We start from the raw sequence: 16,774 nt of genomic DNA, 5'->3' as shown, positions 1-16,774 counted from the left end.
GGAGGAGGAGGATAAGAATCTTCTCCCGCGCCACCCAAATCCCCCCCTCCTACACACACACACACGTACGTTTCTAAATTAAATTAAAGACATCTCCAAGGGTCAAGGGTTTATACAATAAAGTTATATATCAGCCGTGACTGAAAAGCTCTCCATTTACAATTTACAATTTAGAATTTAGGCAGACGCTCTTAATCCAGAGCGACTTACAAATAAGCAAGGTAACACATCAATACGTCAATGTCAATACATCAAATGCATAGAAATAGTAATCTAAGGAAAAGTTAGGTAAGCATCTATTCCAGGGGTTTTCAAAGTGGGGTGATGGGGCACCCTGGGGTGCCGCAAGATAATTTTGATAATATTTGGAATTCATTAGGACACTTGAAAAAATATTTAGTAGTTCAACTTGAAGTACAAAGTTATTTTCAGTCAGTTCTAACCAAAATGGCTGTTATCTCAACGTTTTTTTCCCGATCTCCGATCTTATAAAAATGACCATATCGGCGGATCACGTGATCGGGATCGGGCAACACTAGTTCTAACCAAAATGGCTGTTATCTCAACGCTTTCCTCGCAACATAATCACAAAAATATCGTCACTGTCGGGCAGAAACCTCATATCTCCAAGTTTCAAATGTGTACGTCTTTTGGTAAAGCAAAGCCCTGCTTCATCATACAAGACTCTCGCACAAAACTAGTGAAAACAGCCGATCTACAAGCACACATGTGCTTGTGCTTGTTCTTGTGCTTGTAGATATGCTGATTTGAAATATCGATTTTGATTCATATTTATTTGCGGTTAAGTGCCCAGCCCTAATCTCCGTCCTTCTCTATCCTGCACTCATGCACTGCAACAATGTCGGATTCAGCCTTCAGCCTCACTCGACGCAGGAGATCCGCAACTTTCTCACGTCGCGCGAGAGAGAAAGTTTGCAAGAAGAGCGCTCGTCAGTAATTAGCAGATACTATTTAAACCTCCCAACACATAACACAACACACTGGGCCTACTGGGGTGAAACACTGCTAAGCCTAAAACTCTACCGCTGTGCTACCAACTGCTCACAACAAGTCGGGCGCGTGGGTGGTGGCACACTCTCTAAACACTTCTTCTGTCTCCTTCCTAAAGGCTTACAGAGACACGCACGCACACACGCGCACACGCACACACACACACAGTTGGATACCTTGTATGTCCAAAATTGTTCCTTATCAAGAAAAAAAATGAAATGAAAGGAATGGAAGGAAAATGTCTCCAAATGGTGAAAATACCAGATCTACAATCTCACAATGCGTCGCCGTGCGACGCATTGTGAGCTTTAAGATCGGCTATTTTTCCCTACTTTAGCTCGACGCCGTTTGTATGACGAAGTAGGGCGCTAAATTACCAAAAAATAAGTAGAAATGTAGCGATACGGGGCACCCACTGGCCTACTGGTCCGGGCGCATACCACTTAGGCATTGCCACATAGGCATGGATTCGGTTCGATTCCTGATCCGGACGACCTTGGCCGCATGTCACTCCCCGTCTCTCCCCCCATTTCCTGTCAGTCTACTGTCCTATCAATAAAGGCATAAAAGCCCCAAAAAACTAATCTTTAAAAAGTAATGGAGCGATACGAGGTTTCTGACCGACAGCGACGATGTATAATGTATAACATACTGGTAAATGTAAAGTGTAGAATTCAGATATCTCTTTGTGCATGTGTGTCTGCGTGTGCTCATAATGTGTGCGCTTGTGTGTGTGTGTGTGCCCTCCTCCATCAAGGGATAGACAAAGCCGTGGAGAGAGAGAGAGAGAGAGAGGTTTGGGCATCAATAAACAGCCGGCGTGTGGGAGTATTAGCTGGGCGGGATATTAAAGCTGCAACCTGCGGGTCGGGGCAGATGCGGAGCGGAGCTAGCGCTATGGTAGAAAGACACGGGACACAGCACGCGGTGCTGTGACCCAGGAAAGGAGGATGATGAAGTGATACCGTCACCCTGCTTTGAAGAAAAATAATGCAGGTTGACGCCCCGGGCTAAGTGTCTAATGCTGAACGACACGGCAGTTTGAAGGAGGCAGCGCTAACTCTATCCCGTGCTGGCACGCTGCCGCTAAGTCTGTTAAAGCTTAACACTGATTAGATTTGATTTGATTTCTTTGTATTGAACACAACACCCCACATTTGACTGCATGGAACATGAGGGCTTTAAAAAAAAGAAACACCCCCAACGTCGATCAATCCGTTCAGAATCCGAAGCTAGTATGAGCAGATAGCCGATAGCTCATTAAGGCCGTTTTATTTATTGATATTGTTTGCCCTTGGCATTCTGGGCGAGGGTTTATAAGACCATGTCATGGAGATGGAGGTGTTTGAGGTATTTTTGACATGATAGAATATGTATTATAGAAGTTTTTCGACGCCTATAACTTCCAAGACTCGGCTATGTCTACACCGACCTTGTCAGAAATAATGAAGAGGGAAAAAAATAACACGGACAACCTCAAACTTGCTTTCAGGGACAGTTACGTTGGTGAGAGAGTAAATTCACACAGGAAAAAAAATAAATGGTACTACTACCGCGGAATAATATGCGAAATGTTGATTTTGACAAATGACTTTCTTCCCAGGCCTACAATTCAAACAAAAGAATACATCATTTTTCACGCTGTTAGTCGGAGGCCTTTAATGTTGCTCGACTAATGAGCACCAACTGTAATGAACAACTTTGGCAAATGAGCTTGTCTTTTAATCCAATTAGCTTTGGATGTGACATCCATTGCATCTGAAAAATCATTAGCGACAAAAAGGAAAAACACACACACACACACACACACACACACGACAAGGTAATGGAAGACTATCTTTTAGATTACATTTTGGTTTCAAGGATTCATAATTAGTTACTGTGATTTAAAACATATGCATTTATTCATCATTATTGTGTTGTGCCATACATAATCAGTACATACAAGATGACATCTATTGTACACCGCACAGAAAGCACATTCTCTTCCTCTCCCAGGCCATCTTCACTGAAACTGAAGTGGCACAAAGAACAACCAAATAAAATACGCTTATAATTAGATTACGTCTAATTAGATTAATACAAGAACAAAAACAGGTACAGTACATGGACTGAATTTGGGCTAGTGCTTTTCTGGTCTTCCAACCAATTACAGCAGGGTTCCCCAATAGGTGGCCCGCGGGCCATTTGCGGCCCGTGGGGGGCTACTGTCTGGCCCACACCAACCCCAGTAATAATGATAGTATAAGAGCAGCAACAACACTAGTATATCGTCATTGTTGGGTGGAAACCTTGTATGTCCAAAACCGTTCGTTTTGTATTTATCATCTAAAAAATTTACTAAACTAGTGAAAACAGCCGATCTACAAGCACAGTTTTCACTAGTTCTGTGCGACAATCTTGTATGATGAAGCAGGGCTTTGCTTTACCAAAAAACGTACACATTTGAAACTTGGAGATACGAGGTTTCTGCCCGACAGTGACGATATCTGAACTGTTGCTGGTGTAGCGGAAACGCCACCGTCTCCCCCTGCAATGTTGTGGCCCTCTGCTTGGTACCCTAGACATAATTCGGACCTTGGGGAAAACCATTTGGGGAACCCTGAATTACAGCCTCACTTACGGCAGCCATGCTGCTCATCATCGAGAGCAGTTAAGGTTTCAGTGACCCGGCAGCGTCTTGCTCAAGGACACATCGATGTCAATGCCAGGGCAGAGCCGGGATCGAGCCAAGGGCAGGAACCCGTTCCCAGGGGACTGCTCTATACCCCATTGAGCCACTGCCATGCCAGGATAATATAAGGACAAGAGGATAACAAACAAAAGAGGAATATTGTGCACACATAACTAGCTCCTAACAAGCACAAAATGATGAAGCAATAATACTCTGCTTAATACGGAGCTTGTTTGAGTGTCTTTATTTGCATAGCCTCCTTGATTTGTGTTGTTATTCAGTCTGCATTGTTTGGTTAACATTGCTCACCTATGGGATAATATTTAATCCATTTAGGCCTAGAATTATTGAATGTGTTAACTATTGAAAAATAGCAGATATACAAGCTCACAGCGCGGCACCAAGTGCCGAGCTGTGAGCTTGTAGATCTGCTATTTTTGAAAAATCATGAACATTTGTGCAAATCTTTGAATCTCTCGTTTTTAAAGTGAACATTTGTAACTCAAATATTTGCTTCTGGGGGGTCCTTGATACAAAATATTCCTTGATATGAAAGAGTTTGAGAACCACTGACATAGAAACATGAATTTTTGAAAAAAAAAACCTTAGAAGGATTTAGAAGACACTTATAGAATCGGGTCAAAATCGGGTCAAAATAGCAGATCTACAAGCTTGTGAGCTTGTAGATCTGCTATTTGTCAATAGTTAAAGCATAAAATAACGCGTAACAGTGCGTACCCGTTCTAAATAGGTTAACGGAGAATGTGATGATCAGCATGCCACCGTGGGTAAACAACGCGCCGGCTTTACATATCTTAGTTTGGACAGGCTTTGTTGGCCAAATCCGATGGAAGAATCGACCTTGATCAGTCCGTATGTCTGTCTGTGTACATGGGAACACTGGCAGGTTTTTCAGTCGGATAGGAACCGCGAGCTTAGCTGCGAGCACGTCTGTCACCACGTAATTGTTCCCTGGCTCATATCCGTGGTGACAGTTCTATAGCTCCATGGTCATTGTCACACATGTCAATCTGGGCACGCTAAGTAAAACAAGCCTGCAGCGCTTAATGGAGCAGGAGCTCTTGTTTGTCCTCCAAAGCAGCGGTTCCACGAAACCTTTTTAACTCGAGACCCACAAGATGCATTCGGTGTCTCCGTGGGACTCAAACTTAGAGAAAAATAGTTTGGGGAAAAAATAAAATACATTATGAATGATTCATTTAAGCCCATTTTAAAAAAGAAAAGAAAAATACATTATAATGAATCACTTGAGCCCTATTTAAGAAAATACTAAGTGAAAATAGCAGAACTAAAAGCAATAAAAAATATTAATATATATTTTTTCAAATAATATATACTGTATATATTTGTAATTGTATGAAATGTAAAAAAGAAGACATTCACTTGCGACCCATTTAAAAAAAATGGTTGTGTGACAATATACTGTATGTCCCCCCTGCTGAAAAAACCAGCTAAAACCAGCTTAAGATGGTAGCTGGTTTTAGCTGGTTATAAGCTGGTATTAACTGGTCTTAGATGGTCTGAGGCTGGTTTAGATGGTATACCAGGCTGGACAAGCTGGTCAGGCTGGTCCAGCTGGTTTGTCAGTGTAGTTGGTTATAGCTGGTCTAAGCTGGATTCAGCTGGTCTTTGATGGTCAGCCAGCTGGCTGGCTGGACAGACCAGCTAAGCAAAGCTGGTAGCTGGTCAAATGGGTGGACTGACCGGCAAAAGACCAGCTTACCAGCTGGACATAGCTGGTGACTGGTCAGAAGTCTGGATAGACCAGCAAAAGACCAGCTTACCAGCTGGACATAGCTGGTGACTGGTCAGAAGGCTGGATAGACCAGCTTAGCAGCTGGACATAGCTGGTGACTGGTCAGAAGGCTGGATAGACCAGCTTAGCAGCTGGACATAGCTGGTGACTGCCTGGTCAGAAGGCTGGATAGACCAGTGATAGGCTGGTCAAGTTTTCAGTGGTTCTCAACCTGTGGGTCGGGACCCCAGATGAGTCCATACACAAGTTACTAGATCAGTGGTTCTCAACCTGTGGGTCGGGACCCCCAGGGGGGGTCCCAACATTATTTTGGGAGTTCCCCAGATGTTAAGCTCAATGTTAACATTGTTTTCTCATTCAACAGTAAACAGACCAGCATACAGTATTAGTGTGTAGACATATAGAGGGTATCTGCACATTTCTAAAATGACTATTTAAGCTTTAAAATAAAAATTCCAGTTCAGACTCCCCAGTTCAATTATGAGGGGGGGGGGGGGGGGGTCACAGCCTCACAGCCTAAAAAAAAGGATCATTTAATAAATAAATAAAAAATCCATAATTACATTAGGCTATTTTATATATGTTTTAGTAGTTTTTACATTTCTTGTGATGTGACACAAATATATGTATCCAATAATATTTACTTTCCATACAGCAATTGGCAAATCATATGCTCGATTCTAAATAACACTTCCTGAATGAAGACAAATTAGAATTGCATTTATATTTGGCCAAAAAAAAAAAAAAAAAAAACACATCAGACCAGTCATCTCCTGCTTAATCTGGTGTTTGATGGTCAGATGGATGGACAGAGACCAGACCAACTGGTAGCAGGAAATATGATTTTACATAATGAATGACAAACGTGTGTGTGTGTGTGTGTGTGTGTGTGTGTGTGTATAAATTATATATACAAACGGCCACCCTTACCTGTGTGATCTCTTGCTCTCCTCTTAAATCCCCCAACCCCCCACCCATCCTCCTCCTCTCATGAAGCTTTTCATGACTTCATAAAGCTTCTCCTCCTCCATCGGACAGACATCAGACAGACATTTGGTTGTGACCTCTACATCTGATTCCCAGATGATGCCCTGTTAGGGCAACAACAACTTTTATGCCCATCAATAGCACATGCATGAAGTGAATGGCAAATCGAGTGGCAAAGGGAGTAGCATGGTTTAATGTTGCTTAATGAAATCAGATAGGACTTTTCTCTTTGGATGTATGGGCTGTCAAGACCAGAAAGTAGCTTTTTGCCATTCAGGTGTTCCCGCATAACTTCCGGGTATGATGATGTCACACACATACCCTCTATAAGCCCATATCTGGGAATGCCCAGAATAGAATCCCTTTTATGCCATCAATATTACCTTTTATGCCATCAATATTAAGCACATATCTGGGAATACCCATACAATAGAATCCCTTTAATGCCCAACAATATTATGTCCATACCACACCACGAGTCACAATTGCAAATTAATTCCGTCCTTGTCCCTTTAACGCCCATATATATATTTGACAATGCCCATATGGACACTCTATTATGGCCAAGACAGAATTAATTTGCAAATCAAAACGGCTGACTATCATCACCTGGATCTTCATATATGAAGATCATTACCCTGACCTCAAACCCTAGATATCCATATGAAGACGACTGGTCATCTAGAATCTAGATCTCCTTATATGGAGCTGGTCAATACCTTTACATCTGACCTCACAGACTCCATATATGGATATAGTGACCTGTTCGGACTCAACCCACTCAGCAGAAGGGTATACTATACAAGCCAAAGCACCCATGTGCATGCACCTTTCTTGCGTCTTACTGATTATATCTATCTATATATTGGTGAGATTGAGGAAAGTGTTTTTCTAGTGCAGCTAGTCCCTTTGAGTGGCAGTCGGTCATAAAAGCAGTCCCCACAAAAATAGGGCTACCGCTCCCTCGGCGGCGGCTCTCGGCGTTCATCGCCGCCTGAGACGGCACTGCTCCGTCGTTTATAGTGGCGTGAGCGGTAGCGACGGGTGGCTGGTAAACCAGTGAACCCTTCAAAGCGATATCGAATCCCGCTTCGGGAACTGCTTTTTTTTTCTTTCTTCTTAGACCACCCAATGCGTCCAACCCGTGAAACATTCGGCAATCCCAAAGCGTCTATCGTCCGACGCCATTACAGTACTTGACAAAGCGTCGGTTGTATGACGCATTAGGGGTGAGAACCTGTTGCTATATCTGACTGTGCCCACTGTGCCCACTGCGCAGGCAATGACAGCCAGACAATTAAACCAACCATCACTATTAGCAAAACAATCGGAAGCTTTGTTTTATTATTATATTTGATATTATCTTGATAAGTACCTCCCACGCTTAGAAAGGCTCGACGCCGAAAAGCTATGCAAAAAGTAATGGCACACAATTCAAAGGTGATTTATTGGCTTATTGACATGAGAAAACATCTTTTTACATTGCCAAGCAAGAGTCAAAATATAATAAAAGCAGTTAAAGAAAACGGGGAATGTATAGCAGCATTATTGGATTTATATCTATAAAACAGTCTGCTTCTCAATAAAAAAGTAAAAATAGTAAAAATGTATAATAGTAAAATAAAAATATATACATATGCGACATGCCTATGAAAAAATCAAATAGGCTTTAAAGCAAAAAAAAATCAGGCAAAGCTGCAGTTTCTCTCTAGCCAACATGCCATTGTTAGCTAACTGACAAAATGAAAAAATAAAAAAGAGGACATTTTCTAAATCTTAACTGGGGTTGCTCAGGTAGACAGGTAGACTAGACATTGTATTATTTCATGTTATTATTCAGTGAATAAAATAGCAAAACAAACACATATAAAAATGGTCTTTGGGCTTGTTTAAATTGGGGTCCTTTTTAGTAACTAAGTAACTAACTAGTTTAAATTGAATGACAAATAAAACTATTGGCTACTATGCAGAAAGCATTCCAAAGACAAATTGCAAAAGGAATGGTATTTCATATTTCATACTGCTACTTTATAGCCTGTAGACTATTAACATGTACATTAGGACAACATGTGACATAGTCCTGTTTACACAATGCTGTACCCTCTGCCCCCCTCCAACTGTATATACAGGTATGTTCCCCTTTTTCTACTTTTTTTTTTATTGTATTACTATTTTGATACTTGCTTAGGCAATGTAAACTTATGTTTCTCATGCCAAAGGCTCCTTTAAATTGAATTGGTATAATTGACAAGAAAATGTTGAGAAAAATATTAAACATAGGTCTAACCTGGGAGGGGCTAAGTTAACCTATAGTCAGCCCCCCACATGACACAAGTGCGTGCATGCATGCATGTCATGTGCATGCAAATGTAGGAGCCAAACAAAAGCTTTGTTTACCGTTGGCCGACTATTAACACCTTTTGGCTTCACTAATGAGTGGGGAGGGGAGGCGCAAGCTGCAGTTTCTCTCAAAGCTAACATGCCATTGTTAGCTAACTTAGAAGACAAAACGAAAAAATAAATAAAATAAAAAAGAGAACTTTTTCTAAATCTTATCTGGGGGTACTCCACTGGAAAACTGAGGGTGCTTAGCAGGACTGAGCCCCCCGTGGAACCGGGCCTGCAGGGAGTGTGTTTGCACAGCCAGGGTGCAAAACGTCTCGGCCATGCCTTTCGGCCTGGTGGAGACAATCAGGAGTCTCCTGCTAAAAATCTATCTGGCCTGACTGGCCTGGCTGGAAATAGTATTTTACATCACTTTTCCAATGCTCTAGCAGTAGCCTATGTGAATACATTATAGGGTAGGCCAGGGTATCATTGTCTTCACATTGTAAATCTCTCTCATTGTCTATTTAACTGCAAGATATGTTTTAAGCCTGTTAAATGACACGAGAAATATCCCCTAGGTTACAGCAGGTTAATAACAAAATGATAGACAATATTAGGCCTGCCCTATAATGGTCCAATATGACATTAAACCATATAACTTGAGTAGCCTAATTAGTTGCTATAACCCCCCCACCCGCCTGTCCCACATTGACCCACACAAGCGGTACTCCTGTCCCTCAAATGAATAGTTTGGATCTGGTCACCCTAAATGACTATGATCCATTCCCTTATTTTCTATTATTTTCCTCTACACAAGGATAGACTTGAGACATAATCCCCAATTCAGGGAAGTTATATAGGCTTCTAGAAATTATTTATTTGTTATTGTATTCATTTATTTTACATTATGTGAAAATATAAAATATGTATAATAGATTAATTATGATTATTATAATTATTATTATAGTATCATTAAGACAGCATGCATCCATTAATGCATCCACCCATTCATTCTAAAGAAAACTTCCTTCCTGAATGAAGCCAAAGCAGAACTTAGAACAATAGAAGAAAAAGGAAAAAAGCAGTCACACAGTGACAGAATCATAGGACAGAATGCATTGGAGAGTCGTGGGAGCGCCGAGCTGCGTTGCTGTGGTTACAAACAGAAGATCTAAAGATCTACAACGCAGCGCAATTCGACGCGTTGTGAGCTTGTAGATCTGTTCTTTTTTTGCACGCGACACGCCCGGTGCATTCTGAGTTGCTTATCCGAGAGGGGAGAGGAGGAGGCGCCAAGATTCGCTCGCGCTGCTGTCTCTCAACTCAACAGAGTTGTGATGTTGCGTCGCACTGGATGCAATAAACACCGCAATAAACCGGATTCAGAGAAGATAGAAGAAAGGAGAAAAGAAGCGGACATCTTTAGGTGAGTGTTGACACACAGAAATACTATTATAGCCCTGAAACATGACGGTCAGTCAGTGAGAAGTGAGAACCCCTTTTTTCGCTAGCATAAAGCGCTAGCGCGATGCTAACGGGATGTTATTTATACACTCAAACTATAATAGGCCTACTTTGAAGTGTGTGTGTGTGTGTGTGTGTGTGTGTGTGTGTGTGTGTGTGTGTGTGTGTGTGTGTGTGTGTGTGTGTGTGTGTGTGTGTGTGTGTGTGTGTGTGTGTGTGTGTGAGTGAGAGAGAGAGAGAGTAGATACTGCATTTCATCGTGTGGCTTTGATAGCTTGCTCATAATAATAATACACCCATTCTGTTGTGTTTGTTTAGGTAATAAAATATTTGTTTTGTGTTCTTAACTAGGCTATTTAACTGTGTAAAATGACTTTTTTCCATAATAAGCCATTTTGTCATGTGTCTGTTTCAGCTAAGTGCCAAGTTTGTCATCCATAAAGTGTCAGTCAAGATAGTTTACTTATTTCTAAAACTTCTATTTCATTTCTGATCCACATAGGGTGTGGTGGTGTGGGTTGCATACAAAATATTCCCTCTTTGTCAAGGAGCAAGCGGTGACATTTTTGGGACAGCTGTCCTGAAAACCACAGGATTTGCTGAAAAACATCACCAGCTTTCACCCCAACACAACTGAAACAGAGGTATGTTTGGTGAAAAAGTCAGCATTATGATGTTGTCTCGGCTGCATAATATTTCAACCAGAAATACACATTTGCTGCTGAGCCAAACAAACAAAGCTATGAAAAAACCGAACGGCAAACGGGTCACAGTGTCACCTTAAAAAAATAACTACAGCCATGCATAGAAGCCTGTTATTAGTTTGATTAATAATCAGCAGCCGCATAACAGCGTTCTCTCACGGGCCACGGCATGTAAACACGGTGGTGATTCGGCTCGGAACGAGTCAACGACCATTGAAAATACTAATATGATAAACACTATATACGAAGAAAGTAACTACCCTAAAATCTGAAGAACTGTGTGACTTGAAGTTGTGAGAGAGAACCAGATAACAGACACCACAGTGAGTGTAACTGCAGGCGGTCTGCTGACGAAGTGTCTGCTCTCTGGCTGCAAGTACAGTGAAACCACGGCCCACTAAGATACAAATCTATATAAAACAAACATTAATATTAATTAGATATGCCTACATCACGCCACACAAGTAGAATGGAGTGAGCACATATGCAATGAGTGGCTTTCTTTTCTACACAGAAACTGGAAGTACACAGAAATAGTTACAGAAACAGCAGAAAGCTTTGAATCCACAAGCCTATGGGCAAACCATATCATTGCTCCCTTTGCCATGTTTCTATTGTATTATACTTTGGAATGAAGTGAGTGGACGGATGGATGGATGGATGAGGGGTTTCTGTTGCTATTCTTACAAAACGCCTTTGTTGTTTAGAGCAGTGGTTCTCAACCTGTGGGTCGGGACCACCATAATTATTTTGGGGGGGTCCCCAGATGATTAAATTAATGTATATTTCTAATGTGACAATTTTAGGACTTTTTAATACCTCTGAAATGACAAATTAAACATTGGTCAAATTGTAAAATATAAGAGGCTGAAATTGTGAAAATAGCCGATCTACATGCTCACATCGCCTCGAGCGTTGAGAGCATATAGATCTGCTATTTTCACATACAAAATGTAATTCCTCAACTCTTAGTGCTTGTCAGGATGAGGGGTCCCCAGGTAAATTATATGATTATTTGGGGGGTCGCGGCCTGAAAAGTTTGGGAACGACTGGTTTCGAGGGCTCCTTTGATAAAACAATCACGTTGCACACACACGCATACAGTATATGTTGTTGCTTGAAATGAATGCGCTGATTCTCTCTGCTTAGGAACTTTAAGACCCAGGACGGGGCCCTTATCGATGGAGGCAGGAGTCAGAGATGGTTGGAGGAGGAGTTTCCACCCAAGAAACCACAGGTGAGAATAATGGAACAGAAACTTTACTTGTGAACACTTGGCTTTCGCTTCACATTGGTAGAATAAGTGAAATAAAAACAATAGACAATAAAACGCAACATGACCATGGACAAAAACATTGCTAACCATCCAGTATATATTCTAGCCCATAAATACTATACAGAACGTCAAAATCACACCCAGTGTGAAGTGAGTTAATTTCATTAAGCGTCCCGCGAACCTTGGCCAATTTGACCCGGGCCATACAAACAGACACCAATTGACCAATGACTGTCCAGACAGACACAGGACAAACAGACAAAGCCATGTGTACTAAAGCGTATTTAAAACCCCTGCCAGATGGAAGACAGGCCTCTGCTGCCCATGGATGGAGGAGAGAGTGGACGCTGCCTGCAGCATCACAAGGCTGCTGACCTCTTCCTCACCCGACCTCAGGCCGACCTGGACTCAGATTGTCTGGGTGTCAATGTCAAAGGACCGGGTATGGCTTATTGTTTTGACTGCTTCTTTTGTGTGTGTGTGTGTGTGTGTGTGTGTGTGTGTGTGTGTGTGTGTGTGTGTGTGTGTGTGTGTGTGTGTGTGTGTGTGTGTGTGTGTGTGTGTGTGTGTGTGTGTGTGTGTGTGTGTGTGTGTGTGTGTGTGTGTGTGTGTGTGTGTGTGTGTGTGTGTGTGTGAGAGACTGTGTGAGTGTGTGATTCATATTTTATTGGATTTTTGAACAACACAACATAACCAAATACCTACACAAGAGTCCAAAACAAAAACAGCTAAAAATAAAAAGGGAAGGAGGATTTCTATGCTATGCTATCCATACAAATAGAAACACTTGTCATTATAATCCATTAACATGGAGAAGAAATCTTTCCCACATCAGGTGGAACTGGTCTATTCTGCCCCCTTTTTTATTTCTTCTTCACTGTTGTTCTTCTCTCGGTCTAATACGGCCATTTACAAAAGAATACACATTCAGTAAGGATATTGTCAGCACTTTGGATGTTGGTTGGTTTTAATACAGTTGGCTCAATCGCCATGAACTTGAATTTGTTTTTGGATAGTTCATTTTAGTGTACATTTGGGGGTCCGACACACTGACTAAAGCAAGGGGTAAACTACATGCCTCTCAGCACTCCCACCTTGCTGGTTGGGGCACCAGTTCAGAGAGGAGTAGAATCATGAGGGATAGCATCCGTTATGCACACCTCACTGACAGGTGAAAATAAACGATCAGTGACTCCATGTGCATCGGAGGATGCATGTAGTTGTATACGTGCTCCGCAAGACCAACAGTAGGGGTTAGAAGCAACAGGGAGTGTGTAGTGCATACATGGGAAACCAGCGACACATTTTAAATTAAATCAAAGTGTTACAGCTCAAAATGTGTTGCAGCACGACGCGTTATGAGCTTGTAGATCGGCCGTTTTTGCTTCTTTTGTATGAGATACTAGAATGACAAAGTAGGACGTAGCAATATGCAATGTGGCCCTCTGGAGTGACAGTGGAAATATAGTGGCCCTCTCAATCATCAAAGTTGCCCACCCCTGGTGTAGTGCATAGTTCAAAGGGAACTGGGAGAATGACTCCAATTCGTCAATTGGGGAGAACAGAATAGTTTACGTTTTGAAGGTTTGGAAATAAATAGAAAATGTACTGTAAAGCTGGTTGCACACTGCTGCATTTTCTCATTGCGAAATACTTTTTTTCAGCGCAAAGATAGAGAGAGAGAGCAAGGGACCCTGTGGTCCAAAAATAAATACGAAATGGGCGGGAGTGTGCAATCGTGATTAACATAACGTGAGGTTGATTTCTTTATTTAAGTGCTCTGAAATTCGCTCCTATATTCGGCCGAAAAAACACAGCAGTGTGTAACGACCTTAACTCCTCCAGATGAACCCCGGCTGAACCATGTATCCCTCTGTTATCCTCTCCCCCAGACGGCATCATCCCGCTGATGCTGGCATCTCTGCGTACCGGAGGAAGCTCAGAGTGCGGCCTGCACGGCGAGGAGGAGAGCGGAGGCGACGAGCCGGGCCCCAGCATCATCTCGGACCTCATCACCCAGAGTGCCACGCTGGCGGTGCAGACCGACCACACGGGAGAGCGCAGATGCCGCCAAGAGGCTGCTGGACCACATGGGCAGAACCCCGCTGCACGTCGCCGTGTCCGCCGACGCATGCAGGGAGTCTTCCAGGTGAGAGAATGGCATAGGAATTCCATGTTGAACTAACATCGTGATTACAGTTTTATTATGCAAAACCGCTTATGCTTACTAGATCAGGGGTCTTCAACGTTTTCAGGCCAAGGACCCCTAGTTGAGGGAGAGATGAAGCAGGGACCCCACCAAACCTTTTCATAGATTCCATATAGTTTCATAATTTGACAGCACAATCATCAGTGTATTTTGGATTCATGAATTTTTTTTTATTTTTTTCAGATATTTAACCACTTGAGCTTGCTATTGTAGATCTGCTATTTTTGCTTCTTTTGAATTGGAATCGTGAAATGTAACACTTTGATTTAGTTTAAAATGTGTTTAGTTATACTCATGTTAACTTCACAAAGTTAAATACAAATATGTTGGACGTAAAAAAAACGACACTTTTTCATGGGCAGATGTGACTTATAGACAGATCTACAAACGCTTGCACTTGTTCAGACCTGTAATTAATTTGCTCTGTGATCTCTTCCTTTGGGTACATTGGGCACACTGTGCGCGTACTGCTACCTGTGAATTGCAAACTAGTTTATTATTTAGTGTACACTTTGTATTTTTGGAGTTCTTAGGTATCTGTTTGTGTATCATGGATGTTCAATTTTTGTTGTGATGTCTTGTATGTAAGCAAGGATTGTGTAATTTTTTATTTCTGCCTCTTGGCCAGGTCACACTCGAAAAAGAGATCATGTCTCAATGTGTTTTTATCTGGTTAAATAAAGGTTAAATAAAATAAAAATAGGTGCTGGTGTAAATAGTAACAAAGAAATTTACAGCTTATTGTGTCTAAAATTACATATTTAGCCACTTGTACGCACTAAAATCGCTAAAACAATAGAGGTAAATGAAAACATTTTAACACTCATCTTTTCTTTCCTCTAATTATAATAACAATCTAAAATATGAACCCTTGTTGTAAAAAAACAAAGTTGTCCTTTAAGCTAATTATATATATTTTTGTTGGTGGGGATTGTTGTTTGTTTTCTTTCAGACTGATTCCAGTGGTAGCTGCAGGAGAAGACCATTAATGGAGAAGATCTTACAAGAGGAAGACAGCTATGGGGAGATTCATTTCAGAAAAAAGGACATCTAAAGAAAGGACAATAGACAAAAGATGTAGAGGCGCTGCAGATATCTCACCCTGGACAATGGCAATGGTTGCGTGATCACCGCAAAGTTCAATGAACTACAGAGAGAATGCAGACTGCAGCAGGTCTGGGCCAGAACTATCCACCCACAAACACAACTGGGCCGCAACTATCCACACACAAACTCATGTACGTGACTTAACGCTCATAGCTACTTCTATGAATGCAAAATGCTACAGATCCATGGGAAAGAAGGGAGAGTCCTCATTTACTTGCTGTGGAAGTAACTCCCGATGGAATAATCATTGGTCATAACTGCTCATGTACTGCTGGGTAGTAACTTAAAGGAGTAGTTTAAAGATAAAACGACAAATGTATGTGAAGATGCTGCTCCGTAAAGCTTTAACCCATTCAGGCCGGGTACACATTTTAGTGTATGGGAGGGGCTTACAGTACATGTACAGTATGTTGCAACATATTTGTTTTTGTAGGCTAATTTCTGATTTAGGAGGTTAGGCCTAAATGGGTTAAACCAAATTAGGTATGAAATTTGACGAGCACAACTGTTCTCACAGATCTTGAAGTTTATGTATTTATTTGTTATTTATTTATGAATGTTGTTTTTGAGGTTCTTTGTAAGCTGTGTTAAATAAATGTATGTATGTATGAAATTGATATATGATTTTGCTCACTTTTATATACTGTTTTTATATGGCATGTGCTGTGAGAACCTGGCTGAAATTCACCATGAGTCATGACCATGCATCCTTTCCAGGCAAAGTTAATGTACCTACCAGCTTAAACCAGCCTAGACCAGCTACCAGCTAATAATACCAGTTTAAACCATCTACCAGCATAGACCAGCTAAACCTGAACCATCTTAGACCAGCTAATAATACCAGCTATACCAGCTACCAGCTTTAACCAGCTTTGACCAGCTAAACCTAAACCAGCTTTGACCAGCTAATAATACCAGTTTAAACCAGCTACCAGCTAAACCAAAACCAGCTAATAACACCAGCTTAAACCAGCATAGACCAGCTAAACCTACCAGCATAAAGCTGGTCAAAAAGCAAGATGGCGGCGAAAACCTACCCTTAAGCTGGTCCAGCTAAGACCAGCAAAAAGTAGCTGGTTTTAGCTGGACCAGCTTAGGCTGGTCTTTGCTGGTTTTTTCAGCAGGGCCGACCCAATGTTCGGGAACCATTGGTCTATTGTACACTCTCTCTCCCTCTATCTGCCTTTGCTTACCAGCCTTTGTTCCTCTAAGCATAATCTCCAGATGCCATTAGAGG

At 41.7% G+C, this 16,774-nt stretch overlaps 1 protein-coding gene across 1 annotated transcript; it reads left to right on the top strand.

Annotated features, from left to right (window-relative positions):
- The first annotated feature begins 10,756 nt into the window (after positions 1–10,756).
- Positions 10,757–16,154, top strand: LOC308302036 (neurogenic locus notch homolog protein 2-like). Its single transcript, XM_080746193.1, has 5 exons — positions 10,757–10,885; positions 12,095–12,182; positions 12,522–12,663; positions 14,114–14,370; positions 15,383–16,154. The coding sequence occupies exons 3-5, from the start codon at positions 12,522–12,524 to the stop codon at positions 15,482–15,484; spliced, it is 501 nt and encodes a 166-aa protein (XP_080602319.1). The 5' UTR covers positions 10,757–10,885; positions 12,095–12,182; the 3' UTR covers positions 15,485–16,154.
- The last annotated feature ends 620 nt before the right edge of the window (positions 16,155–16,774 follow it).

Source organism: Nannobrachium achirus (genome assembly GCF_963921795.1).
Source record: "Nannobrachium achirus genome assembly, chromosome: 17".
Classification (NCBI taxonomy): Eukaryota; Metazoa; Chordata; class Actinopteri; order Myctophiformes; family Myctophidae; genus Nannobrachium; species Nannobrachium achirus.
This window is presented reverse-complemented; position numbering and strand designations above follow the sequence as displayed.

Excerpts from the sequence above, each read along its gene's own strand:
- LOC308302036 (XM_080746193.1), top strand. The coding sequence starts at position 12,522 with ATGGAAGACAGGCCTCTGCTGCCCATGGATGGAGGAGAGAGTGGACGC. Across the intron at positions 12,664-14,113 it reads TGTCAATGTCAAAGGACCGG|ACGGCATCATCCCGCTGATG; the intron begins GTATGGCTTATT and ends CCTCTCCCCCAG. Across the intron at positions 14,371-15,382 it reads GCATGCAGGGAGTCTTCCAG|ACTGATTCCAGTGGTAGCTG; the intron begins GTGAGAGAATGG and ends GTTTTCTTTCAG.